The sequence below is a fragment of the Scleropages formosus genome, chromosome 11 (assembly GCF_900964775.1).
Source record: "Scleropages formosus chromosome 11, fSclFor1.1, whole genome shotgun sequence".
In the NCBI taxonomy this organism is placed as follows: domain Eukaryota; kingdom Metazoa; phylum Chordata; class Actinopteri; order Osteoglossiformes; family Osteoglossidae; genus Scleropages; species Scleropages formosus.
The window spans coordinates 3207475-3233432 of NC_041816.1; the positions used below are offsets into that span (position 1 = coordinate 3207475).

Sequence of the window (25958 nt, forward strand, 5' to 3'; positions counted from 1 at the left end):
TTCGTTTTTTGGTTTAAGACTAAACTATTGACCTTAATATTGATGTAAATTTACCACCGAAGACTTTCTAGGCTGCATGCTAATCATATGTTGTTTCTGGTGGTTTTCTCAGTTTGCAAACCTCTGATGGAAATGAGAATCTGACACCTTGTCATTTTCTGCTTGTCACAAAATTTGTTGAATAGGTGTTTAAAAATTTTAAATCATGAAGACATTATTTTGGCCCCTCATTGTTAATTTGTGCTTTTTTAATAATATTATGAATAGTTAATAAAATAGAAACCCGAAAAGTATTACTCTCATAGTGGCAAAAAGCCGTTCTGCATAATTAAGACATTTCTGTAATATTTTGGAAAGGATTTACATTTTTGAGCATGATACTGGGGAAAGGAAAAACACTGCATTTCTTCTTACACAAAACAGCTTTTTTTGGTGAAGCATATGCTGTCCTTTTTATGCGGCTGAACATGAGGAAGGGCTGTCAGCGTTAGACAAGGACCCAGGACCAATGTGCAAGGATCAACTCAAATTACCAAAAATATCCAGCTTTAATGCACATTACAGCTGAACTGCATGCAAACCATGTTCCGGAAATGAGAACCATCTTGACGTCATTAGTGGGTGTGCGGGATGGAAAAGCACACTGCCATGTGATGGGTCTCTCTCCCAATGGATCACAGCTGACTACTGCAGCATATGTAAAGTACAGCTTTTCAGACTTATTTAGTATTGTCTTGCAGCTGGAAATGCCAGAAAACTTTTCTTAAGGGGCCATATTTTGCATTTAATTTTGATTCCAAGGTTTCTCGCAAGATGGAGTGGTGACAGAACTTGTATAGCTTCCTTTATTTAGTCACATCTGCCAGCTCTGATCTGCACCCTTTGTGCACACTCTGTTCCCCATTTCTCAATTGTAGTCCCACTGCAGTCATTTGGACAGGAATGAGAGACAAACACCTGGGAGATCACACAGTGCATCCAATAGCAGCTTTAAAAATTGTTAGAAGCATTTAATCCATAAACATGAAATTTAAATGATGGCTGCAAAACCAAAAGAGATTTCAGTGCAGTTATTTTAAATACGTTCACAATTTATCCGGGAGTGTTGTCTTGTTGAAGCTATAAGTTTGTGAGATCATTCAAAGTCTCTGTATCTGTTAAAATAATGTTAATCTTAATTTGAGTTGTGCCAGGTTTGGCTCAGGGTTACCTGGCTCTCTGCTGAGATAGATACGTGATTTGGCACAAAGAGTTGAAGTAATACCTGGTACCAACACGTTTACCTGAAGTTAAGTTGCGGTTTGTGAATATGTATGCAAATAATAGTTCTGTTTAATATTGCCAATTCCAAATTTAAAACAATAGTGTATACTTAATTATGAAACCTTGTGTATGTACTTTGTAAAATAAAGTTTCTCTTTCTTATTAAATGTGTCAGCTGGTCACATCTCTGCTGTCTTCATGAAGTCCAGGCCAGTGGGGGCCCACTGTCCTGCCATGACACATGTGTTGGAGATGTTGGAGAGACTGACCTGTGCTGCCGTTTGGTGTTTTGGAAATTAACCTGATCGCATCCTGATCACCAGCTGCCTCTGTGATCGTGTCAACTGGACTGTGATGGTTCCCACCTTCCTGTGGTTGTTCCACTGGCAGGCTTCTGTAAACAAAAGTGCATCCTAATTATTTCCAGTCATGGGGATATTTCAGTTCATCACAAAAATGGCTACAGATTGCCAGCGGGAGTCTGATTCAAACCCCTCTTTCACAACTTCCTGTACTTGCATTACATACAATTACATTTACTCATTTAGCAGATGCTTTCTTACAAAGCGATGTACATTTCAGAGAAATAGAATGTGTACATTACCTTAGGAAAAAGAGAAACATAGTTGCAGACATGTGATTCCTAAGTCAACGTACATTTGTTTCTCTCAACTTACGCACCGATGTTCATCGCACAAGTAGGTGCATAAACTTGAATGCTGCAGGATTGATGTATGTAACTTGTCTGAACAGGCGTTTTGTTGATTACCAGCACCTGAGAGGGAGGAGAATTGAATCCTCAGGAAATCAGAACTCGTCATAAGAAGAGTTAGTTGGAGTTAGTCAAGCACTCACATGGTTTCACTGTCACAGTACCATACGTCACAGGTAAGTAAGCCTTAACACCACTGATCACAGTGTGTTTTCATTCTGTTTTATTTCCTATCCTTAACTGTTTGTCCAAGACAGGGTCCCAGCAGTCTGGAGTCTATCCTAGCAGCACAGGTATGAAGCAGGGTACTACAGGTCATCAAAGGGCAATTTCAATCACCAGTTCACCCATATTTGCATTTATTCACTTTGCTGACCCTTTTCTTGAAGGCCTTTAGTGTTCAGTTACTTACAAGTATTTACAGTGCTGGGTATGAAACACATGAAGCTTCACAGAGACTGGAAAGGATTCGAACCTACGCCCAAACAGTCTATGAACTGTGAGCCACCAGGGCTGCTCGGCTGTGCCGCTGTAGTTGCTCCTTTGTCTTGTTACGGAAGCCTGCAGATACGTCTCTGGACTGACAGAGGATTGCATTCATGTTACTAATCAAAAGTTGTGAAACAAAAGTGTAATTTTTTGCTTATTACTGTACCATCTGTTACATTTATTAATTTAGGAGACATTCTCCAAAGCCATGTACACCTCGGAGAACAACAGGAAAAGTGCATCAGATCACAAGGAAAGATTTGGATGCAGACACATGATTCTACAGTCCAGGCCGTTTCGTTTGTCTTATACTATAGTATAAACCAGTGTACACTACACGAGTAGCTGTATATTGGGTTTTTAAAATTATTAAACAGATAATAGTTACATGTTTATTGAGCATATATGATACAGGAGATGGGGGAGAAGTGAGTCTGAAAGAGATGAAGTTCTGAGACCCTCTTGAATGTGGAGAGAGATTCAGCAGTTCTGAGTGATAGGGGGACGACAGTGTGATTTTGAAGGAAATACTGCACCAGCATCTATCTTTTACAGTGAAGTACTCAAGTCAAGTCTGTCACTCACTGTGCTTTTTACAGTGATGAAAGACACGCTTATCCTGCTGCGAAGGCGCTTCATAATGTACATAGAGAGGATCAGAATATATATATATATATTTTTTTTAATAAAATCCGGTTAAAATGAGGACAGCTGTTACAGTTGGTTGTTGTTCTTAAATATTTCTGGTGGTTGGACACGGCCGGCGACAACGAACAAGGCCGAGTCCGCGACAGCGCCGTTTTTCACCATGTTGTACGGCAATAATCTCCGCTACACGTCCTTTCACCGTAAGACGCCTTTCGGTCGCATTGACTCGTGCTGCGGGGACGCGCCCCCGTATTGCGGCTTCTTTACGTCTTCCCTCCTGCGTGCCGCGCGGTGGCGCTTCCTGCGAAATCCTCTCAATCCCCAGAGCGGGACGGGTCTACAGACGCTGCGAGTAACGGCAGTCGAGCGCTTCTCCTCGGATATCCCGCAAGAAACACGTGAGTATCTCCAGCGTTTCACCCTTTGTCCCTCCGTCCTTATGGCCGGCCGAGTGGGAAAGGCGCGCGGAGCGGAGCGGTGCTGGTGGCGCGAGGGAAGCGCACTCTGTGTCTCTAGTCTTTGTTCGAAGCTTAACTTCGCGGAGGCGACAAAGTGCGCGCGCGCGCGCCTGCTTCTGTCTGTCGGTCTGCGTGCGCGCGCAGCCTCTGGGGCTAAAACTTAAGCCGTCGACACGTTTCGGAATTTAGTATCTTAACACCTGAGCTTTGACAGAGTGATAGGTGTGAACTTTGCTTGCTGAGGGCTTGTGAATAAACTAAGTTTCCAGGCTGGTGATGTGGCACTCGGGTGGCAGAGGAGCAGAGCGGGAAGAAAACTTTTTTTATTCCGAGTTTGTAATGGGAAACAGACGCGGCCGGCGCGCGCGCGCGCGCGCGCTGTGTGTTGGCGCTTAGTTTTCTCGGACACGTTGTTGTGCCAGGCGACTTGAGGACACGGTTGTTGTTCTTTCTTTAATCATTTTTACACGAAAACGCACGGAAAAGGTGTGTTTTTCCTGGTGAGGGAGCCCCCTTAGGTATCCCTCATCGGTGGAGAAACTTTCTCAGAAAGTGCGAGAAGCAGCGCTGCACGAATAAATATACTCTAAACAAAGTGATGTTCTGAGGAGGAAACGCTCAAAGTGCTCTTTTATATCATCTTTAATCTATAAACGAGGACCTTTTTACCTGGAAAATGCATCTTTTTACCTTCAGACTCTAATACATGGCATGGACAAATGCCACATGTTAATTGTGTGTCTGCGCAGTTCACACAGATGTGTTACATGCCATGCCATGGTGTGTGTTTTTCCTTCAAATTAATTTTTCATAACAAACAATTAATTGTTTGAGGCGCTTTGTTCTATGTGTTTGTTTGTCTTCAGGCAGGAAAAACAATCTCAGAGGGAAAGTGTAGGTGCTTTTGAGGTGAAATTTCTGGGGTTTAGTCTCTTAAGAAGAGTGCAAAGTCTTGGTGAATTTCCAGCTCCACAGCAACCAGTTTTGTCCTTACAGAAGCTCTAAGTTCAGCGCAGCAGTTCTGGACGAAAGGAGGACACACTGGACGCCGGACGGTGCTCTGCGTCCCACGGCGGAGATGGGCACGTGACTGGACGCCGGGGAACGCGGGACATGCCGTGTAACAAAGAGATCCGTGCCGCCCGCGCGTCCAGGGTGCAACCGATAAACCGGAAGCTGCGAGTGTAGCCGTGTGTAAGACGGACCGAAAAAGACGGCGGGACCGAAACGTGATGCGTGTTTTTTGTTGATGTTGCGGCAGTTTTTGTTTACGCTTTCTTTTAGAAGATTGTTATAATAACCTAACTGTTCCATATAATAAGGAAATCCCCCCACCACCACCCCACCCCACAAACACAGATTTATACAACCGGGAGCTTAATGTGAAGCTCAAGGCACCAGGAGCGTGATGCTTTGGGTACTTTGACTGTGCCCATGCCGTCCCCTCCCCACCTCCGGAGTAGAGTATCCTTCATTACCGTGTTGTCCCTTCACCACTGCACCGTCCATTTTTAAATATGATTTTTGAAAGAGGCGGCATTTCCAGTGGGGGGGTCTTTGTTATTGGGGGTCGTGGGGTGAGGACTTACTACTGTATACTGTGCTGCACAGGGGAATGTTTCACTTTAGGCAAGGGTGAAGAATTTAAGTGGGCACATTTAGTATTCTGTTGCAAATTCTGCGATCCAGCTTGACCAGCTTCCAGGAAAAGTTGGCGATGCTATTCGGAGTATTTGTGAATAAGCGTGTGTGACAGATGTTTGCTGGGATAGGCTCTGTACCACCATGACCCTGAATTGCACAAGCAGTTATTAATAACGGGGGGGGGCGGGGAATCTCCCAAAAGGTGGGGTAAACATGTTTAGTTGTACTTTAGAAGAGAGTAATTTGGATTCTTTGAGGATTTTTGAATCAGTAGTAGACTGTGTTGTGTCCCTATTCTAAATGTGTCTGAACCCTCCTCCAGAGTCCCAAATTAGTCACGGTGATGAGAGTAACAGTTTTTGCTCAGGTCACCTTGGTATCTAGTTAGTCTTTGGAGTGGGTATATTAAATGGCACTTAATAGTGATCTGGTCCTTGCATAATAAGTTCGCATCAGACATGATTCGTTTCAACAGAGCCGTCTTCTGTTTTTACATTTCCGCTGTTAACAAGGAACAGTGTGAAACACTTAACTGCGTTAAGAAATGTTCCTTTTTATTTTTTTTTTGAACCCTCACCACTAAAATTTACCCTCATTTCAGACACTTTTTAAAGAATTTCACTGCAGGCACTGCAGTGGTCACTAGACCCTTCAACTTGGCACTTAACTGGATAGTGCCTTTGCCAGTATACAATTATGTTTATATGTCATGGTGTTTGAAATTAGCATTTTTGCATTCTGTAAAACTGAAGCATTGCACTGATCTCTCTAATTCGGGCTTTGTTGAAAAATCTATTCACTGAGATGAAATCAGTTACACATGGTATGATAAGTGGGTTGAGATGTGGGGTTTATGTGGAGCTGCTGGCAGCGGTGTTGACTGAAACCTCAGGGGTTTCAGGGATGCCGAGTGGAATGCAGATGAACTTGAACATTCCGTACTTTAAGGTGAAGGATGGTTTTATCCCACAGGATGTCTTCCCCGCAGAAAAAAACACTTCACTGTGAAGGTTATTTGTTCATCGTGATGTAGAGAAATTCTTAATTGTTGAAGTTATTGAAAATGCTTAGGGCATGTTGTTAATTTCTTTATCTGAGACATGTTTGATGAAGTATAGTTTCTGTCCTCCTTTAGTGCCTCTACATACCTTTTTATTGCATTGTCAGTAATCCGTTTTCATAAGTGCTGTTTCTTTTTTCCGTCAGCCATCCTTGGATGGAGCACACATGCAAACATAGGAACGTAACCAAAACAGTTGGTGGTCTAGTTGCCATATATGTATAATGGTTGAGAGTTGCCATATTTTCTGGAAATACAAATAAACATTACAAAGGACTGGAATTTAAGAAGAGTTTAGTTAGTAAAGGAGCTATTTGTGCATCATCCCAGTCTTGTCCTCCAACACCTTGTGGCATTGGGGAAACACCCACTTTTGAGACATGGATAATGTATTTTTCCCCACCTTTATGTATTTGGCTTTTTCTCTTTTCTATAAAAAGCTATGCAGGATTTTAGAGTTAGCGGTGAAATAATTTTCCTTTACTTTTTGGGCTATTATTTTTGAGTAAACATTTTTCCTCTTCGAAAGACTGTTCAGCTCAGGTCACAGTTGGTCAAGCTGGAATCTTGGACAGGTTGGTATTGCACAGCCAAGGAGAAGTAGTTTGATCTCATCCAAGCCTCATTTATCCTCTGTCTGCCTGTGTTGCTATACCTAACGCTAAAACGAAGCAGAGAAAGTTTTAATTTAAAAGGAAAAAAAAAAAAATTGTGATTCCTTTATAATTATCCAAATTTCTCCTTAAATGGCTTCTAAAATGCAGGCTGGTCTTCATCTAAGTCATAATGAAAAAGACGGTGTGAAAAGTACAGCACACGAAGGTGTACGTTCTCATATCTTTATTGCAAGTATCCTTTCAATATTCAAGGTCAAGGATGGAAAAGGCATGTTATAACTTAGAAGTCCGTTAGAGGTGGAACCACCTTCATCTGCCGTAATCTCATCCAAAAGCTCCCAGTAGCTGCTGCAAGGCGGTCAAGAGGTATTTTGGCCGATTTCTGTATACAGAAGACTGGGCCGGAGTTAAAGATTTGAGAACTTGCTTGACGCATTAGAGATCACAAAGTAAACAACTTCTAATGCATTTGTAAGGCCCCCCAGTAGTCATGTGGGTTAGGGTTACATCTTTTCTGAAATGGACCTGTTTTCACATAAATTTTGCATGTCTAATATTACTTCCCAGTGATGCAGCTGCGAAAAAAACAGACACTGCTCATCGTCAGTGGATTTGCTTGCGAGCTCAACAGCTTTAGCCCTTATCGCAAAAGCAAAAATGTCCTGTTTCAGTAAGCGGGGCTTCGTTTTTAACAAACGTTAAGTCCAAACCAGACCAGAACAGAACTCACTAACTGTCCAACGGGCTGAGTCATAAAAATAAAATTTTAATGCTCTCTCATCCCTTTGCCAAATGTTGCGCTCTGAAATGAAATGTATTATAAGCAAATATAAAGTTGCTAGAGAAACATATGTTGTTTTGACCAGTGTGTTATGGTTTTATTGGTGTAACGTAACAAGCTGTTTTGTTTTCATTAAAGCTTTTATATAATTCTGGGCATCGCTTGGTGGCACAGCTGTACTCAGTGAACTTCGTAGCCATTACTAGGTGGCTGCAAGAGGTCTTCTCTGTTGCCTCAACAGTTATTTATATGGGCAGGTTATATATTTTTTCCTTATAACTTTTAATAACTCGCACTGATGCCAAGTGCATGAAAGAAACAGGCGCCGTTTCACAGTTCAATTTTTGATTCTCTGGTAGCCTTGTTGGGGGCGCGGTGGCACAGCGGGTTTGGCCTGTGCCTGCTTTCTGGTTGATCTGGGGTTTGAGTCCCCGGGTGCCTTGTGACGGACTGGCGTCCCGTCCTCGGTGTGTCTCCTCCTCCAGCCTTGTGCCCTGTGTTGCCGGGTTAGGCTCCGACTGGCCACGACCCTGCTTGGGATGAGCGGGGTGCGTTTGTTTGTTTGTTTGTGTGTGCGTGTGTGTGTGCGCGCGCGCGCGCACTAGGCCTCTCCCCTGAGTGATTCATCTTTTCACTTTGACCAAATTACACGTTTCCTTTCTTAAGTGTGCCGTTTATGTGCTCTCCTCCATATTTAAAAAGGTTCCTGAATCACACTCGAGGCAGATTTGTTTTGCCAACCTGGAACTCATCGCACAACCCAGTATTAAGGTCCTCAGAACCCAGTTTGAGCTGGGATTTAGAGTTTATGTGCTCGAGTCAAAAATGACCCGAGATGGTGTGTTCTTTTTGTGGTTCTACTCCAGTAGAATTGCTCTAATGGAATTCTGAGTGAAGCCTCTAGTCGCTTTGAAAGCACCTTTAATTTTATGGATCGTTTCCTGATCCCCCCCCCCCCCCCCCGGTTTTTGAGGCTTTGTTTATCTGCAAGCATCTATGTGACGATGTGCTCGCTGCTGCTGTCGACTCCCAAATTTAGGCCAGGAGGGGAGTGTGTCGCACTCTGCAGTCTGGAGGGCTGGAGGTCCAGACAGGAGGTGCCAGACGCACAGCTGCATCCCTTTCATTAGCGTGGGGGTTTGCCGCTGGCGGAGCAGCCTAGCCAGACCTGCTAAGCATGTCGCACCCAGATTTACTCTGCTTCCCTTGTATGTGTAAGAGTCTTTGGCTAATTTGAGAGTAAGCAGGCTATAAAAGCCTTGTCTGAGAGAGGGAGGTCTACAGCCTCTTTTGAGATTGGCCGTTTCCTGCGACTTTACGTGGACCTGCACGTTGATATAGAACAACAGCGTGTCACGGTGAGAAGTTTATATGTGGCGGTTTTGTTGTGATGCTTAGCTGGTGTTGAGATACTCTTGGTGCGTTTCACAACAGTTGTGTACTTTTGGTTGCGCCACATACATCCTGGAACGTTCTGTCTGGTCTTCCCTCGTTGCTTTGTACCGACTGGAGCTTTAATTTGCTTAGCAGGCAGTGTGGTTTAGGATGTCTGTACAGAGGAGCAGACCATGTGGCCAGGCACAATTCCAGCGATGCCTCTTGGGCCCAAAGGCAGGACTCTAAAACAGGACCCGTTTGCTATAGGTGCACTGTGAACATCTGTTGCAGTAGAACCTCTAACCTCACTCGTTTCCGTGGATTTTGCTGAACGAGTGTGAATGTGTAGTAAAACAGATCTTTTGGGGGAAGCGAAACCCAAATGCTGGACGTTTTACGCTGCCAAGTAAGTGTACTGGTCTTCGGCCCTGTTCATAAAGAGTGTTTAGCGTTATTGTGAGCACTGCTATGATGGAAAGCCTCATTAGTCCCACTTTACCAGCTGGGCCCCGGCAGAAACATGGTAACGCCTTGTTCACTTTGAAGAAATCTGCAGTGGACTCTTTGATTGCTGTGTCTGGATTCTTCTCATTTGCTGATTCTCTCGCCCACAGGGTGGCAAAGATGAGTAAAGGCTGCATCACGGCAACCAAGTACTTCCTGTTCCTGTTCAACCTTCTCTTCTTTGTAAGTCTTTGAACCTCCAAGACCCACTGTCTCATAATAAAACAGATGTACATCCATCCATCCATCTATCCATTCATCCATTAATTTACCTACCAATATTAGGTAAGCGTAATTACCGATATTCAAATGATTCTTTAGAGGAAAATTTAAAAGAATTATGTGTATTTTGTGTAATCCATACCACATTAGTTTACACTTTGCAGGCAAGTTTCCAGTTGTTGTTTTCTTTAACATTTATTCATTTAGCTGACGCTTTTCTCAAAAGCAACTTACAACGTTAAGCTACTTTAAATAATTTTCATAAATGGGTAATTTTGGGTTAGTACTTTGCTCAAGGGTACTGTAGCTGGAGGTGGGAATCAAACCTGCCACCTCCAATGTGTAAGACTCAGTTCCTAGCTCTAAATACTCTACTCGATGAGTGTTTACACCCGTAAAGGGCAGTACGTGGCAAGAAGAGTCGTTCTTGGTTCTCGTTTTCTGCTGCTCCGGTGCTTGCAAAGGAGCCCAGTCCTCATGTCCGGATCTGCACCTAGTGTCTCTTCTTTTAATTTTCTTGCGCCTGAGGCCTGAAGCCCATGAGCACCTCGCTGTAGAACAATTCCTTTTTGTCCCGTCCAGTAATGGAAGCTGTGTTTAGACGGGTAATGAATTTTACAAAATGTTCTCCATCAGGGGACGCGCGCACAGTTCGAGCCCCCCCGTGAAGTCTTTAGCAGTTAATACGTGTTTGTCTGCGTTACTGAGACATTTCATCGCCCATATGGCTAGTACTCATGAGTACTCTGGAATTGCCCTCCGAATCAGGTTACTGGAACATTCCTGTGATTTACTTTTTACATGTACATTTATTCATTTAGCAGACGCTTTTGTCCAAAGTGACGTACATCTCAGCAAGAGTACAATTTATGCATTACATTGAGAGAAGGAGACATAGCTGCAGATGTGAAAGTCTCAAGCAAACCTAGTTCGTTCCCTACCACTTGCTGCACCGAGGTTCGTCGTTCGAGTAGGTGATCTCCCCTTTCTTCTTCTTGTTGCTGTTAACAATCGTGCCCTTGTACCTGATTAATTCTCTTTTGCTCAGTCTCCGAGATCCTGAAGGGCCTCTGGCCAGCGCAGGTCACTTTCCATCCTGAGGCAGTTGAACTTATGATCCTGTCGCAGTTTATAAAGCCCCTGCAATTTCCCTAGGATGAAACCCAATTCGTAAAAAAAAACTCCAGTTTTGTCCTGGGGTTTTAACCCGTGACCCAGATATTACCATTTAACTTTTTCACGTTGATTTATACCGCATCCTCTGTCCTCAAGAAGAAATAACCACTTTGTGGAGGGCTTTTTGTGTTCTTCGCTCCCCTCTGATTTGACATGAGTCCTGTGTGTTTTATGTCCGGGTGCAGGCGGCTATGAATGTGACAAAGAGCTTTGGTCATGTTGTCATAGTTCGTGTCTGTGATTTGGTTCTGGCCTCAAGGGCCCCTCCAGAGCCAGTCTTATAATTAGGAAAACCTAGGCAATTATTTGTGGGTGCTGTTTATATTATATAAACATCATATGACACATAATTGCCCCTTTGTCAGTTGCGACTTTGTGTATATTTGTTCCCTTTATGAAAATAAGTTCACATTACATTTATTTAACAGCCGCTTTTCTCCAAAGCAACTTCCAAGGAACTCTATATTGTGTTATCAGTCTACACACCTTATTCACCAAGGTGATTTACACTGCTAGATACACTACTTACAATGGGTCACTCATCCATACATCAGTGGAACACACACTCTCTCTGTCACTCACACACTATGGGTGAACCTGAACAGCATGTCTTTGGACTGTGAGAGGAAACCAGAGCACCCACTCCACACAGACTGAGCGGGGATCAAACCCACATCCTCTCACAGCACTCAGGTGCTGTGAGACAGCAGCCCTACTTGCTGTGCCGTCATGCCGCTCACAGTTTAGTTGTGTCATGAAAAGTATAAATGTGAGTTCTGTGCATGTGTAATGTTCACATATGTGTTGATGGAAAAGGTTATTCATAATTTAGAGATGGTCTAATGGATGCTGGATGGATTCTTGCCAAGGGGTGTCATAAACCCCAGTGCTGACCCAGAGCCCCTTACTTAATCCACATGTGCTGGACTTCATTGGTGCCACATGTTGGAAGGGAAGTACTGTAAAAGTGAGCTGGAGAGTGCGTTTGCGTGATTTAGAGTGAGATTAGGGCTCCCGGAAGGTCCCTATTTCCTCCTTTTTAAATACACGAGTACTCCCCCAGCAGTAGTCTTGCTTTCTCTCTCACACACACACACACACCTCACAAAAAAAAACGTATGTTTCCACAATCTTTACAGTCATAACACCTGTTGAAGTAAAGCTCTCATGGTGTGATCATGTGTATTCAATTCCTTCGTTACCTCTGGTGAAATTTAAATTTTTTTTCTTCTAGATTTTTGGAGCCCTCATAATGGGATTTGGACTCTGGATTCTTCTGGACAATCAGAGCTTCATTGCTGTTCTACGTAAGTTCCGCTCGATGCGTGAGAACCTCCGATGTTTGGGACCAGCGGCTCTAAACAGAGCCCAGAAAAAAAACATGTAGCATGTGGGGAAATAAATGTTTGTTTTGTTGGTGTGATTCCCAAGAGGACATGAAAGAAACACCCAAGGCTTGATTTGTATAGTTCAAGAAATGCACCTCACTGACACTGATTCCTGCTCTATAATTCAGGAGGATCACTGCTTGGTCCTACAGTCATTAATGTTACGGAAAAAGCACTTCTGACAATTATATATAAAAAACATTACATTTCAAAGCGGGGTAGCAGTAAGATCAGCCTTTCCTTGTGCTATTTATGAATAATGGCTGAGGTTCACAGGAGGAAAAATAAGCAACCATTTTGAACTGTTGAGGAACATCTCCTTCCCGTCCATCGTACCGTACGTGTAATGTGCTGTACACTTTCCCATTCCTCCTCCTGTATGTTCATTCCTTTCCTTGTGTTATACCAACACGCAGGATGGCTTTTACCAAGTAATTGAGTTTTTATTAAATTTCTCTTCTCCTCACGAAGATATGCGGGACTGCATCATCAGTGCAGAACTGCGGCACGTGTCCGAAGTTACGTCCGTGTCCTTTCCACAGGAGAACCTCCTGATCCGCTGTAGTTGTTGTTATTATAAAGCCTTTTATACCAAATATTCACTTTGGGAAGCGAGGGTTTCGGCTGACTTATTCACGCAAGGATTTGCGTTTCTTTTGTGCAGCTTCAAGAATGATTTTAGTTTGATTAGAATTCAGGTGTCTAAGACGAGAAAGTGAGCTGCTGGAATCTCATACCCCTCACGTCCTCTTTGTGACCCTGTTTGTGGTAAATCATTGCAGCGTTCAGTCTTCTTCAGACCGATGGTATCAACAAGGCTTCTGCGCATCTCATTGCACAAGTCTGTCAGCTCTCCAACTGGTCACGTTCACTGGGTCGTTCATTTTCCCGCAGTCTTGGCGTTCCTCTGATAAATAATCCGCCGCCCTGCGATAGAGCATTTGCTTCAGCACCGGCGTACAGCTTTCCCAGTGTTTCAGTGAGATCCTGTCTCTCTTTCTGCATCCTGTTGGCCACCTATTGCCCGCCACTTCCCCATGAGCCCTCTTGCACATGGAGACATGAACTCGCAGACATGTGCATGCAGAAGATCCAGATGCTCCGTTGAACTTTTGCTTAGATACACGTCGCTTCGGAGAAAAGCGTCTGCTAAATTAATAAATGTAAATGTGTGACCTTCATTGCCTAGGATGACAGTGGGAAAGCAATGATCCTGTTGCTCAGGTCTGTTGATAGGAGGCAGCTGTGTCCTTGGTCATTTTCCCTTCATTTGGTCGCTTGGGTTTTTTTTCTTTTTAAAAAAAAAAAAAAAAAAAAAAAAAGTCCAAAATCCCACAATGCAAAAAGTTTCTACCCCACGTACATGCAAAGTTTCTGCAGATGTTGGGTCTTTGGCTCCAAAGGCCCGTGTTCGTACAGAGAGGAACTGAGAAAAGCCACATCTTTAACTATGGGGCTGAAGTCACGGTCTGTGCCGCAGTTGTATCCTGATGATGCTGTCCCGTGTATCTTCATGTGGCCTTCACAAGTGCACTCGCAAATTAAATTGTTCGGATCTGTCTATCCCAAAATTTTATTTTAAAGCTCTACCAGCTAAAACTGCAGCGTCAGTTGTTTTTCCGAGAGCTGTTTGGCACGAAGTGGGATATTCCTTACCGGGAATAGTCGGGAGGGTACGAACTTAAACACAGAGGGTAACTCCACAGAAGAAAAAAATGATATTTTAGTTTGATTGAATCCATCTTCAAACCAAAGTTTAAATATTTAGATGTTAACTTCATAAGGTTGCTTTGTGAACCTGGCCCCACAGCAACGTGCAGAGAGCACAACAGATATTTCTGTGTTGCATTTTTTAGGAACCCTGCTGTTGTCGTAATCCTGCTGCTTCATTTTTCAGCAATGAAACGGGAGAATACAGTATTCTGTCCTGACTCCTTTTTTGGGGATTTCTTTCTTCCGTTGCGCCAGATTCTTGCTCTTCAGACATGGACCGAGTATCAGCTCTTGTTCCATGAAAACACATACCCCCCTCCCCAAAAAAAAAAGAGAGAGCCTGGCTGTATCTGTTTGTCTACCCTACGTACACTCTCTTGCTGCTTTGAGCACCGAGAAAGTTCCTAGTGGGTGGCGACGACATTAACTTTCCATTTGGGTCGTTTCTTCAAAATGTTGTCTGAAGAAAGGCAGCACAGGGGCTTCTTGACGTTCGGCGACTCTCGAAAAAGTGCGAATGTGTGCGTTTCAGACTTCTTCTTTTCGCTTCTGTAAAAATCAAATAAACTACCTTTCCACAAACTCCCCAACAAATGTTGAGAAATTTCCACAAACCGTGCAAGACTTCAGTTTGAGGAATCCACTCTGTCTGGCCATGTAAACATTTGCATTCAAACGGTTAATTACATATCTGATTTGCATAAACAAATAGGTCTTGTGTGTGCGCTTGGCTCTTCCAGATGTCAAACAGAGACTTTACCTCACATCACAACTTCTCGGTGTTTTTTTAAATTATTTTTGGTATTTTTTTTTTTTTAATAAATGTTTTAATTAGCCTGTTGGTGCCCAGCATCCTATTTATAGGACAGTGTCTTTACCCTGTATATATGACTATGGGGAGGGGTGAGGATTAGAAACATCTGTTGAACATAAACACATGTTTGACCATGATGTGATTTAGTGCTTGTCTTTAGAGCGAGAGTTTTAGCTGAGCTTTCAGTATTCAAAGCTGTGCAAGTATTTAGTTATTTATTTTTTCCCGTCTCATTTCCTGCTGCTTTTTTTTACAGCATTCAAAAAATTCTGGTGAATTTATTATTTTTGTTTTAATTTCTTAGAATTGTATCACACACTTGGAATTAATGCAAAGTTTTTGCTTTCCGTTTTGTAATATGGCAGTTTTATTGTAAGTACTCGTATCCTGTAAATAGTGTGGCTGGGTCACGAAATATTTTTTTTTTTTTTTTTTTTTTCTCTCTTTTTAAAGTTTTGCATCTGCTGTGAAATTGGCAAAAGATTTTTTTTAAGACTCCTGACTATACATGTAAAAATATCGGCGGACAAATATTCATCAGTGTTGAATAAACTGTGAATGTCTGCATTCAGAACAAATAGATTTTGGTTTTTAGTAAAGTAAAATAATAGTAGAATTACGTTGACCCAGTGTTTTTCATTTTTATCATTTCAGTAATCATCACTTTCATCAAAAATATTATCTAGATACCTAGTGTTCGGTATGTCACATTCATAGTTTTTCAAAAAGCTTAGATTCCACTGAAATGCTTTGACCATACATTTGATAGAAACACCAAATATATCATATATATGAATGTAATCAAAAAATGGGGAAAAAAGAGCATTAATGGATTAAGTGTAAATTCTTTCCCCTTTTCCATTTGAATCCTATTTAACTTAGGCCATAAAAGAGTTCCATTGAGTAAATAGCAGATTCCTTCAAGTTCCAGCTTTCATTCGTTTTTCGCTTGCTGGATCCTTTCCTTTTCCCTTTCCAAGTTGCCCCTTAGATCTTTTCTTGGTGACTGTACCCCCTCAGCAATGGAGTGTATCTGCTGTGCTGGCAAACAGATGGGCCAAAACACGTCATAAACATGAACCATGAGGACAAGCTGTCATTTCCAGGAGGCCTACAGCATTTTCCAGCTAGTGACTGACTTTCTAGTGTGACCGTTTTAGATCGAATTAGAAGGCGCGGTGTTGTGTAGGTTAGGGTACCCGAGAACTCCCCTGTATTCAGAAGAGGAGTGGGCCCTTGTGGGTTTCTCGTCTTCTAATTATTGACAAACCTCTTACATACATATATGCATGTGTGTGTGTTTGTGTATATATAGATTCCTAGAGGTAAATGACAGGCAAGGGCAAAAAACTTTGAACGTGACGTAGAAAGTACGCCGAGTCAGTCTATTTTTGGAGGTTCGTGGTACACACTGTACATTGCGTACCTTTTGCGTGACGGGTGTAAAGCTGAGCATGAACATAGTCTTTTCACAAACAGTACAATTTTTTTTAAAAAAATTTTAATTGAGTTATAATGAAATTACATTTTTATTGACTTGTGCTTTTTGTGCCAATTGAGAATGGAACAGGAGGCCTTACATAGCGGCGTGGTGCTTCGCATCCAAAGGTTGCTGATTCAAGTCTCACCTACTGCTGTAGTATCTTTGAACAAGGTCCTCACCCTAAAATTGCTCCAGTAAAATTACCCAGGTGTGTAAATGGGTAAATAATTGTAGGTAGCATAAAATTGTAAGTGGCTTTGGAGAAAAGTGTCAACTAAATGTACTTAAGAATCTCACGTCTGCAGCCATCTCTCTCCTAATGTAATGTACACATTGTATTTTCTATGAGAAAAGTATCTGCAAAATGAATAAATGTAAATGAAAGAATGTAAATATAAATTATCTAAAAGGGTAGACTTGGCATCTTGTGCAACCAACAGTGGAGTTATGAATTTTTGAAGATACAACCTTTTCCAGTTTATTTATTTTATTTTATTTTCAGTTGCATTGCCTTCAGGTATCTTAAGTTCTAAATGTTTCTCTGTTGCAGAGTGAAAGCACCCAGTGTTTCCACACCCATCCAATTGTTAGCAGTAAAATACACCCAAACAGAGTAGGAGTATAAGATTGTCTAATTTGACTGGCTTCCGCAATATTTACAGCTCATATTTGCTCTCTCTGAGGGTTTTTGGATCTAATGGCGCAAGAAGACATTAACAGTTGGAAATAGTGTTACGATGGAGATGAAAGTCAGAGTAATAAAGCCGAAAGCAGAGAAACGATGGTGAATGTTGCACATGTTCTTGGGATGAATCCGTCAATAATCGGCACTGAATAGGAGTTTGTGGAAACGGTCTATTAAATGTAGAAACAAAATTAGTTGGAGGATATATGTATTATTTACATTTTATTAATTCTGATATAGCAATGAAAGTGTCTATGTTTAAGAACAGATGTCCAGTCGCGACAGAGGCTTGGACGGACAAGGGATTGGAAATCTGCTTTCTAGGCTTTATCTCTCCTGGTGGGATTCCAGAGGGAAACTGCCTCCCTTTAGAGAAGCAGCTGTGCAATGTTTGGAACTGCTGTCTTTGCTTGTCGGTGCACCTCGCGAGCCAGGAAGCTCTTTTGAGCCAGCGTCAGCCCGAACATCTCCCCCAGTCACCTTGCGCTGTCTTTTCTCCAAATGCTGAAACAAAGTTTGGACCGTGTCCTTCGTCTCCTGCTCCTTTGCCGGTCTGCTGGCTTAACATCTGGTCAAGTTAAATGAGGTCAAGCTGCTTGAAGGATGAAAAGAGAAACAGTCTCTATTCTGCTGCCATGTGAGGCATGTTTGTTTTTGTGACTGGGTTCAGTTCAGTTTGATCCAAATGGATTTGTGCTGTGCAGCCTGGTCTCAGTGCTGCTGTACAATTCATATCTGGTGTTCTATCTCCCACCCACCTGCTTCTTGTGATGCTTGCAGAGGAGGAATCCAATTCGTTGAAGGTGGGCTCCTACATTCTCATTGGAGTGGGTTCACTCTCCATGCTTATGGGCTTCCTCGGCTGCATCGGAGCCATATATGAAGTCCGCTGCCTTCTGGGACTGGTAAGTCATTGCCAGAAGTATTCCGTGGCCCAGAGATTTCTGTTTCCCCCTTTCTTTGCTGTTGGAGTTTTTGGTTTTCTTCTCCTCAACTGCCGACTGGCTTATCCTAACAGTTTGCTACAGCCACCACCTGTCTGTTGTACTCTCTATTGTATCCTGAACATTGCTGACTGCTCTATGTCATCTTGGTATAAAATTATATTGACATCAGTACTGCATCAGGGCCTGGGTTAAAGCTATGGTCTTATGACAGTTGTGAAGAATGTGTCCTCCTTGGGTGCTGCTGCTAAGGGACAGAGATCAAACATCTTCATGTTGATGATCTGATCCTTTCTGCTTTCAGTACTTCACCTGCCTTCTGCTGATCCTCATTGCCCAGATGACTGCCGCGGTGCTTATATACTTCCAGAGGGACTTGGTGAGTGCTAACTTTTGTCACGCAGCATATGGTTTGGATCAGATTTGAGATATTTCCTCCCTGTGGAAAGGAACAGATAAGCAGGGCTTAGGAAATGTGGGAATAAAATGCCACCACAACCCTGTCCCAGTTTAACACAAGAAGCTCCAAAGGCACTTGGTATCAGATAATATCAGTGAAAGGCAGCCTGCTCTCTGATGTCTGGAAAGTAATACCTACATCCTATTTGACACTTACTGTCAGGTTCTCTTACCCCAGACAGCATCCATATGTCTTCTGAATCCCTTTTTCCAAAAGTACTGGAGAAAGAATTCTCCTAAAATGTTTTCCCAATGTTACTGGGTTCTTTTTAATGCCAAAACATTTCACAATCAAGACATTCACTGGGAAGGCTGTGTCAACAGAACAGTGTTTCTGGAATCAGTTTTAGGTGCACGGTGCCCACAGCTGGACAGAGGAGCATCCTATGTGTCTGATGACCCACATTAGTTAAGATTTGGTATTGCGGATTTGGTAGAATTTGGTATGGCTGATGATCACCAGGTTTTGATGAATGGGCTCATCAGCCTTTTCTGCTTCTTGCCCAGTCTTCTCAAAGAATGGCAGAAAAATGGAGCTTCTGACGTATGATTTACCATAAGTTGGGAATGTAGCCACACAGGGATGTACGTCTAATCTCTGTTTGTTTTCTCTGATGGAAGAGTTGGATGTTTGGCTACATAGGCAGACGGCCCCTGCTACTAATCGACTTTCCAGGACTGACCTGTATAGGTGCAGTGCAAGTTCAGCTATATTATCTGTGCAGGCCATATGTTTTTCCAACCAGTAACGTTCATCTTGACGAGCTTCCAGAAAAACCGCTCCTATTCCAAATATTTAAATTCCAGCGTAACTTTCCAGAGCACATACACACAAAAGCAGCCAGATAGGTTCGTAAATAAAATTCCAGATGTTGCAGATCAGCCACTTATATTAAAATCATGTTCAGGGTAAGTATAGATGAGTAGTGCCTCTCGTCCTGTATAGCTATGATATGATTTATGGGCTTGACTTCTTTCCTTCGCCAGTGGCTTATGGGAGAGCGAAAGCTCCTCCCAGTGAGTGTCTTCATGTGAAATGTAGGTGTGAATCAGGGAGTCACTGCTGTGTTGCAGCTGAAGAATGAGATGTCCATCATTGTGAACAAGATCTTGGTGGACTACACCATTGGGAACAAGACCACAGAGCAAGCCTGGGACTACATCCAGAGGACAGTGAGTATAGACAGGGCAGTGTGGGGTCTTGACCATGTGTAGGAGATGGTCCTCTGGGTTAACATCTTGTCATTCATTCATTCATTCTGTTTTGAAAAAGCAAGTAGAGTCACGTGACCTGGCTTATGCTTTGGCTCCCCTATAGAAATCCCAGATTTAGAGCTTTTTCTTCCCCTGTATTGAGTTTAAGCGGCCATATCTGTAAGATGCTACTGTGTCTCATTCTAAGGGTTTCAAAGATTATCTAACTTGATTTGAGAAAAGTAAATTAGCTGAAGAAGGAAATAACTGGCTAAAGGTGCCCATTCTGAGCTAATGAGGTGAATGTCGTCAGTCTTAATTTGACCTTTTCACCTCTTCCACTACGTGAACTAAATTGGTTTGTTTTTGCTGATATCTTGTTAGCAAAGCAAACTGTTGTACGTATTAACTTACGGTATAATGTCGTATATTCAACTTTCTATTCACATTACTGAAGTATCGATATGATCAGATCATGTATTCTTAATTTCTGATGAATTGGTTCTTCTGCATGCCTTGGACCAGCCAATCACAGCGTTGCTGACTACGAATTACCGAGGTGAACCACCTATTATGAATGCCGTGGTTTTGCCCAATACACCAGGGAACCATTGTTCCAGAGGTCTCCAGGTATTTGTTTTTTGATCGGTAATGCAGTGTGAAAGATGCAACGAAAAAACGGCATGATTATGCAAAAGTGGAAAAGTTCACTGGGGCCTTTCTGGATTTGGCCACATTACATCAGCCAACAGACTCACTTTAGCTGCTGATGTGATGTATCATGATATATAATAAAGTAAAGTAAGAAATTAAAAAGATAAAATGAAACGGATTATGGGTTATTCACTGCGGTTATCAGACATGGGTAGAAGCTCCAGTGATTTTAATAGAACAGAAGTCGAGCTAATTAATAATCTTCTGGTTATGCTGTTACTTTTTTCCCTTCGTCAGTTGTCTTGTGCTGTTCGTCAAATTCTAACATTTTTTTACCAGCATCTGAAGATCTGTTTTTAGTGTTTTCTTGAATAAAATGTGTAAAAGGAGGCAAGCTGATTTTTAAAAAAAACACTGCAGTGCATTTGTGTTACTGCGTGTCGCCTCACTTTTTCACCAGGTTTTGTGCTGCACATAGCACATCTGTTTCGTCCAAAACAAGGCTCAGCTGTCTCCCTATTCTTACAAGACAGAACAGAGGCAGAATGGAAGAAAAAATATGGCTTTCATCCACTTGTAACCAAAGTGTACTTACCGCGGTTTGGCCTTGTACGGCAGCCATTTAAATTTGCCCTGTAACTTTGCGCAACTCAGATGTAGAGATTTTTGGATTTTTTGATGGCAATTTTTTAAGTCTGCAATGAGAAAACACCATGTCAGCAGGCCAGTGGAGGATTTATTTCACTCTCACAAAGTACTGGAAGAGCTGGAAAGGGTGGAATCTGACATTTGAACACTCAGCTGAAAGAAGCATTTCCCAGCACAGTTGAACCCGTGTTCATTTTGTAAGTACCTCTTGATTATATTGCTTTTATTATTATGTTTTGTAATGTTGTATGAGAATGACTTGTGCTTTCAATATTTTGTAACTTCCAGCTGTTCCATAGCATAGGTTTCTATTTAAAGTGGCATTGACCTCATTTGGTTAGTTATTTTTTGATTTTTTTAAAATTTTTTAAATGTCAGCTTTAAATTCCAGTGCATTATAATTAATCTATTGTATGCTAATGTTTTTTGCATACAGTGACATAGTGAGTAATGTCGGTGAATTCTGAATTTCTGTGTTGTGGGTGCTCAGTAAGACAATCATTGCCTGTTCTTTCCCAGAGATGGAGAACCACCACAGCAGGAAGTCGGCTGCTGTCCTCAAACCCGCCACCCTGCACGTTGGGCCCGAAAGCAGTGCCAGTGTGCCATTTGGAGAGCCATGCGCATAACTTTCCACGCTGAAAGGGACAGCTGAGCAGAACGCTTGTAGAATAGGAGTTTGTTACGGTTTCCCTTTTACTGCTCGTAAGATGTCTTGAGTGGAAAAAAGTGATTTATCATAGAGTGGCTGATGATAAAGGTAGACCGTTTGCACACTTTTGGCTGAAAAAAGAGCACTTGGACACACTTTTGCTGGATAAAACCTGGGGATTTTGCATCATTATTTTAACATGTTGTCAGAATTGTAATGTGCTGTTGTCTTTTGTGTATATATTTTAAGACTTACATTTTTAATAAACATTTGGAGAGTGGTTTCAGCTTTAACGTGAGCATATTTCCTATAAAGTCTTGTACAACTGAATTGGTTTGGGTTAACATTGCAAAGAACAGGTGGGATTCATTACATTTTATTGTAAGAAAGAAAATGGCATGTTGGAAATGTTATGCTGGATGTGTGTGCACTTTACGCGCCAGTGTAAATACTCCACATGACATTTCAATGGCACTGAGCAGACAGAGAACCTGGTAACTATGGGATGCAGCTCTGCATCGTTCTGCCAAGGCATAAAACGGCACGTATTCAGGAAGCGAAACTTGACACAAGGAGGAATTTTTTGGCAGATTTATGGCTTGAGCTATGGAATTCTTCCGAAAAAACTGTAAATAAGATTACATGGCTTATTGAATAAAATGAAAAGGCAGCTTTTTGTTTGAGCTCATGTTTCCAACATGCGCTTTGAAACATGGCCGCTTTGGATAGACGTGCCTTCTCTGGAGTTGCATGAATTCTAACTCCATGTATTTGCTGGAACTGTTAAAAGCACACACTTATGACTCGTATGACCTTTCTCACCCTGGAATGCTGCGTCCCTACATTTATTCATTTAAGGGGTCTTATTGATCGCTGGTTTGAGTTCCAATATTGGTTGGTTCTGCTTTGATATAAGACATGTTTCTCTGAAGTGACTCACCCAGTTGTTCAAATGGGTAAATAATTTTAATGTTCACTGGAGCAATGCAGGGTAAATGCCTTGATCAAGGGAAGTACAGCAGGAGGGGGTCTGCAACTGCAACCTCTGGGTCTCAAGACAGTAGCTCTAAGTGCTACACCACATGCTGGTCCCATTTTTGTGTACTTGTCTCGCTAAGGTGTTGCAGGTGCTCAGGTGCTTCCTGATTTGTGTCCCTCTGTACAGATGCAGTGCTGTGGCTGGACTGGACCCAGCAACTGGACCGAGAACACCGTGATCAAGAACAGCTCACGGGTGCTGTATCCCTGCTCGTGCCGGAACGTGTCCATCCCCGGGGTGGAGGTCGAGGACAATGGCCTGTGCGAGAGCCTGTCCCAGCAGCCGCCTGTGTACCAGACGGTGTGTCCCGCAGTACTACTCCATCAGCTCCTCTTTAGATTGTACCGCTGGTGGTCTCTTCTGGACCCCCTCACACATTTCGAGCTGCTTTTATGCTGCTCTCTTCCCCGAGAACTCGGCTACAGCCGGGGAACCGGTTCCAGTGTCCGTCAGCAGCGCATCGCTGTCCGAGCGGCTCGTTATTTTTATTAATTTAGCCAGTATTTTCCTCCAAAGTCACTTAACATTGTCGCACAATATCTAGGAGGGTAATTTTTATTGTATCAGTTCAGGGTAAGTACCTTGATCTAGAGAGCTACACCAGGAGATGGGATATCATCCCAGGTCTTTAGATCGCAAGGCGACGACCCTAACCACTACGCCGACTGGTGCTGCGCGTGCAAAGGTGATGCATCTGCGTGGGAGTCTGGTTCTGATCCGTGTTCCCTCTGTAGGGCTGCATCTCCAGCGTGGAGAGCTGGCTCTTCAGCAATTACGGGGTGATCATCGGAATCTGCGCCGGCGTGGCTGTGATCGAGGTACTCCGCTGCCGCTGCACACACACAGACGGATGCAGGGCCTGTGTGAACACGCTTGTGCTTGCCGTGTCGATGTGTGCTCCGACTGCACGCCATGATCCCCCGTGACTTCCATTTCCTGTACTCCCCCTATATTTCACCAGTTTGGAGCTTTGACCTTCTCGTCTGGTCTGCTCGCTCGTGACTGTAAAAATGCCTTGGATGGAGTTCCCCTCCCCCCCCATCCTGAAATTGCGATAGTCTTGTTTCCACCCTGCACTCGATCTCGTGAACCAGTCCTAGGTCGTGTCTGCGGTCATTTCACGTAATGAGCCTTAAAATAAGCTACAGGTCTTCAGCACTAAGTATTTATATTACGATTCTTCACAATTTGGCGATAAACATTAATTTAAAGTATGTATCATAACATTTTTCACTAGAAATGTCATTTCTTGGTTATCTATAATCAAATGTATTCAAGTAATGTTTTTTACAGCAACTAAAACTTAGTCTTGTTTAAGAAGTGCAATAACATGCAAACTTAAAAATCTCAGTCCACTCTAAAGCATAAAAATATAAGTGAAATGATGGTGCCTGTACATGTTTCTCATCACTTTTACAGTAGTTCCAGTCTCTATAATAGTTACAGACAAGATTTCGAAAAAGTTTGATTCTCCTGTGAGGAAGAATCAAAGAAGATTAAAGATGAAGACAATAGCACAGCTTCTCATTACTTTAAGAGGATATTGTTGAAAATCATAAGAAAGTTGAAATAAAATGGTACATTGTTTAGAAAGACATTAAAGGGTCTAATATGACGCTAATATGGTATTTGCCAGTTTTTTGCTAAATCACCATAGCTACCACCACTGTGACAAAAATGCAAAGGATTCTCATTACCGTACCAGACAGTATTTTAATGTGGTTGGCTTTAAAGTTCACGAGGCTGGGTGATCTCTGGATTGTGACCTCCGGCCCCTTTTTGATGCGTTATCCTGCGGCCCCGGGGCCGCGGGGTCTGCGGTCGGCCGAAGCGGCCGTCACGAGGCCGGAGAAAGGGAAGCGAAAGCGCTCCGGCGCTTCTGTTGTCGATGCGTGCGCTTGTAGCTCGATGTCCCGTGGTCCGACGTCCACCCCGCTGAGCGCCGCTCTGTCCCTCCGCAGCTCCTGGGATTGGCCCTCTCCATGTGTCTGTGCCAGAGCATCCGCCAGGAGGACTACACCAAAGTGCCGGCGTACTGAAGGCCGCTCGGCGCGGCCCCGTCCGGCCTGCACTGACGCACCCTGTCACCTACACTTTACCATGTGCTCTGTCTCTCTCTCTCTCTCTCTCCCTCTCTCACCCCCCCTCCCCACTCTCCCCTGTGTGTCGAACCCCAACCTCGCACGCGGCGCACATGAAACGCATGAAGCGCCTGACACGGAGCCAGACGCTGAGAAACGTGTCATCTCATTTACTGTCTTAAAGCTTTTTCATGTTTTATTTCGGAGTTGGGGGGGCACAAGGTGTCCTGCAGGGAGGAGGATTTAGAGGAGAACGCCGAAGCCCTCATTACTGTAACGCCGCAAGCTGAGGAATGAGAGCGAACCAGGCGAGGCGGTAATGCCACTTCCTAATAAGCGAGACCGTTTCAGCTTATTTCCAGTTTTAATTTCATTCTGTCGAAGTGTAAAAAGATTTAGTGTGTTTTGTTGTTTCCTTTCTGAAGCGCTTGCTGTTGTAGCAGTTAGATGTGTTCCGAGAGCACTTTAGCAGTTCCGTCTAAGCCGTTGATTAGTGACGCAGAGACCTGAGCGAAGCCACGCCCATCTGACCTGGCGGTACGAGGAGTCTCTTTGTGGTGGTGTTGCTGCAAGGAGCTCGGGAACGTGGAGTCGCGGTGTTTTTCGGTCCCTCGCTGCCCCTCCCCCAGATTCTGCAGGCTTACTCCTCTCATCCAGCTGTGGCCCTCAGTGGTCAATTCAATTTACAGCCTGTGGTCCATCCCCTTGAAACTGGGAAACATGGCCCCCCACACACTCCGGTCCTAGGGGCTTCCTGCATATACGTCGTCCAGTCCCGGCAGCTGTCATCGGTGCAAGCCGCAGTGTTGCCATGCCGACACGTTTAGGCTCCTCCCCCTCGTGGTCTGTTGGTTCTGGCTTCACAGGTCTTGGAAAGAGTTAGATTACCGAAAAGAAATAGTTTTGCATGATTTACAAAAAAAAAATCTATGTGCTGTGTGTGCATGTTTTGAAAACTTCTGTTTTTAATGATCTGATTTACAAAATATACAGCTTGCATTTTTATACTGGGAAATGGTTGCTTTTACATTCCTGCTTTTAAAAGCCGTTATTTTCTCAACTGTTACGCTTTTAAATGTATGTTTACAAATTTGATCTTATGTTTATTATGTGAGTGTGATTTAGAAGAGTGGCTGTTTTTGTACAGCGATTGTGTACAAGTTATCATTTCTAATTTTTATTGTTGGCTTTTACTTGGTTATTTCAAGATCAACAGGAACAATTTTATATAATTAAAAAGCATTTATTAATAA

The 25958-nt window shown here is 43.0% G+C and overlaps 1 protein-coding gene across 1 annotated transcript; it reads left to right on the forward strand.

Moving 5' to 3' along the window:
- The first annotated feature begins 3320 nt into the window (after positions 1 to 3320).
- Positions 3321 to 25958, forward strand: LOC108934499 (CD82 antigen-like). Its single transcript, XM_018752365.2, has 9 exons — positions 3321 to 3510; positions 9664 to 9736; positions 12186 to 12258; positions 17815 to 17939; positions 18283 to 18357; positions 19512 to 19610; positions 22751 to 22924; positions 23359 to 23442; positions 24586 to 25958. Exons 2-9 carry the CDS (start codon positions 9674 to 9676, stop codon positions 24661 to 24663), a joined length of 771 nt encoding a protein of 256 aa, XP_018607881.1. The 5' UTR covers positions 3321 to 3510; positions 9664 to 9673; the 3' UTR covers positions 24664 to 25958.

Excerpts from the sequence above, each read along its gene's own strand:
- LOC108934499 (XM_018752365.2), top strand. The coding sequence starts at position 9,674 with ATGAGTAAAGGCTGCATCACGGCAACCAAGTACTTCCTGTTCCTGTTC. Across the intron at positions 12,259-17,814 it reads GAGCTTCATTGCTGTTCTAC|AGGAGGAATCCAATTCGTTG; the intron begins GTAAGTTCCGCT and ends TGATGCTTGCAG. Across the intron at positions 19,611-22,750 it reads GGGACTACATCCAGAGGACA|ATGCAGTGCTGTGGCTGGAC; the intron begins GTGAGTATAGAC and ends CCCTCTGTACAG.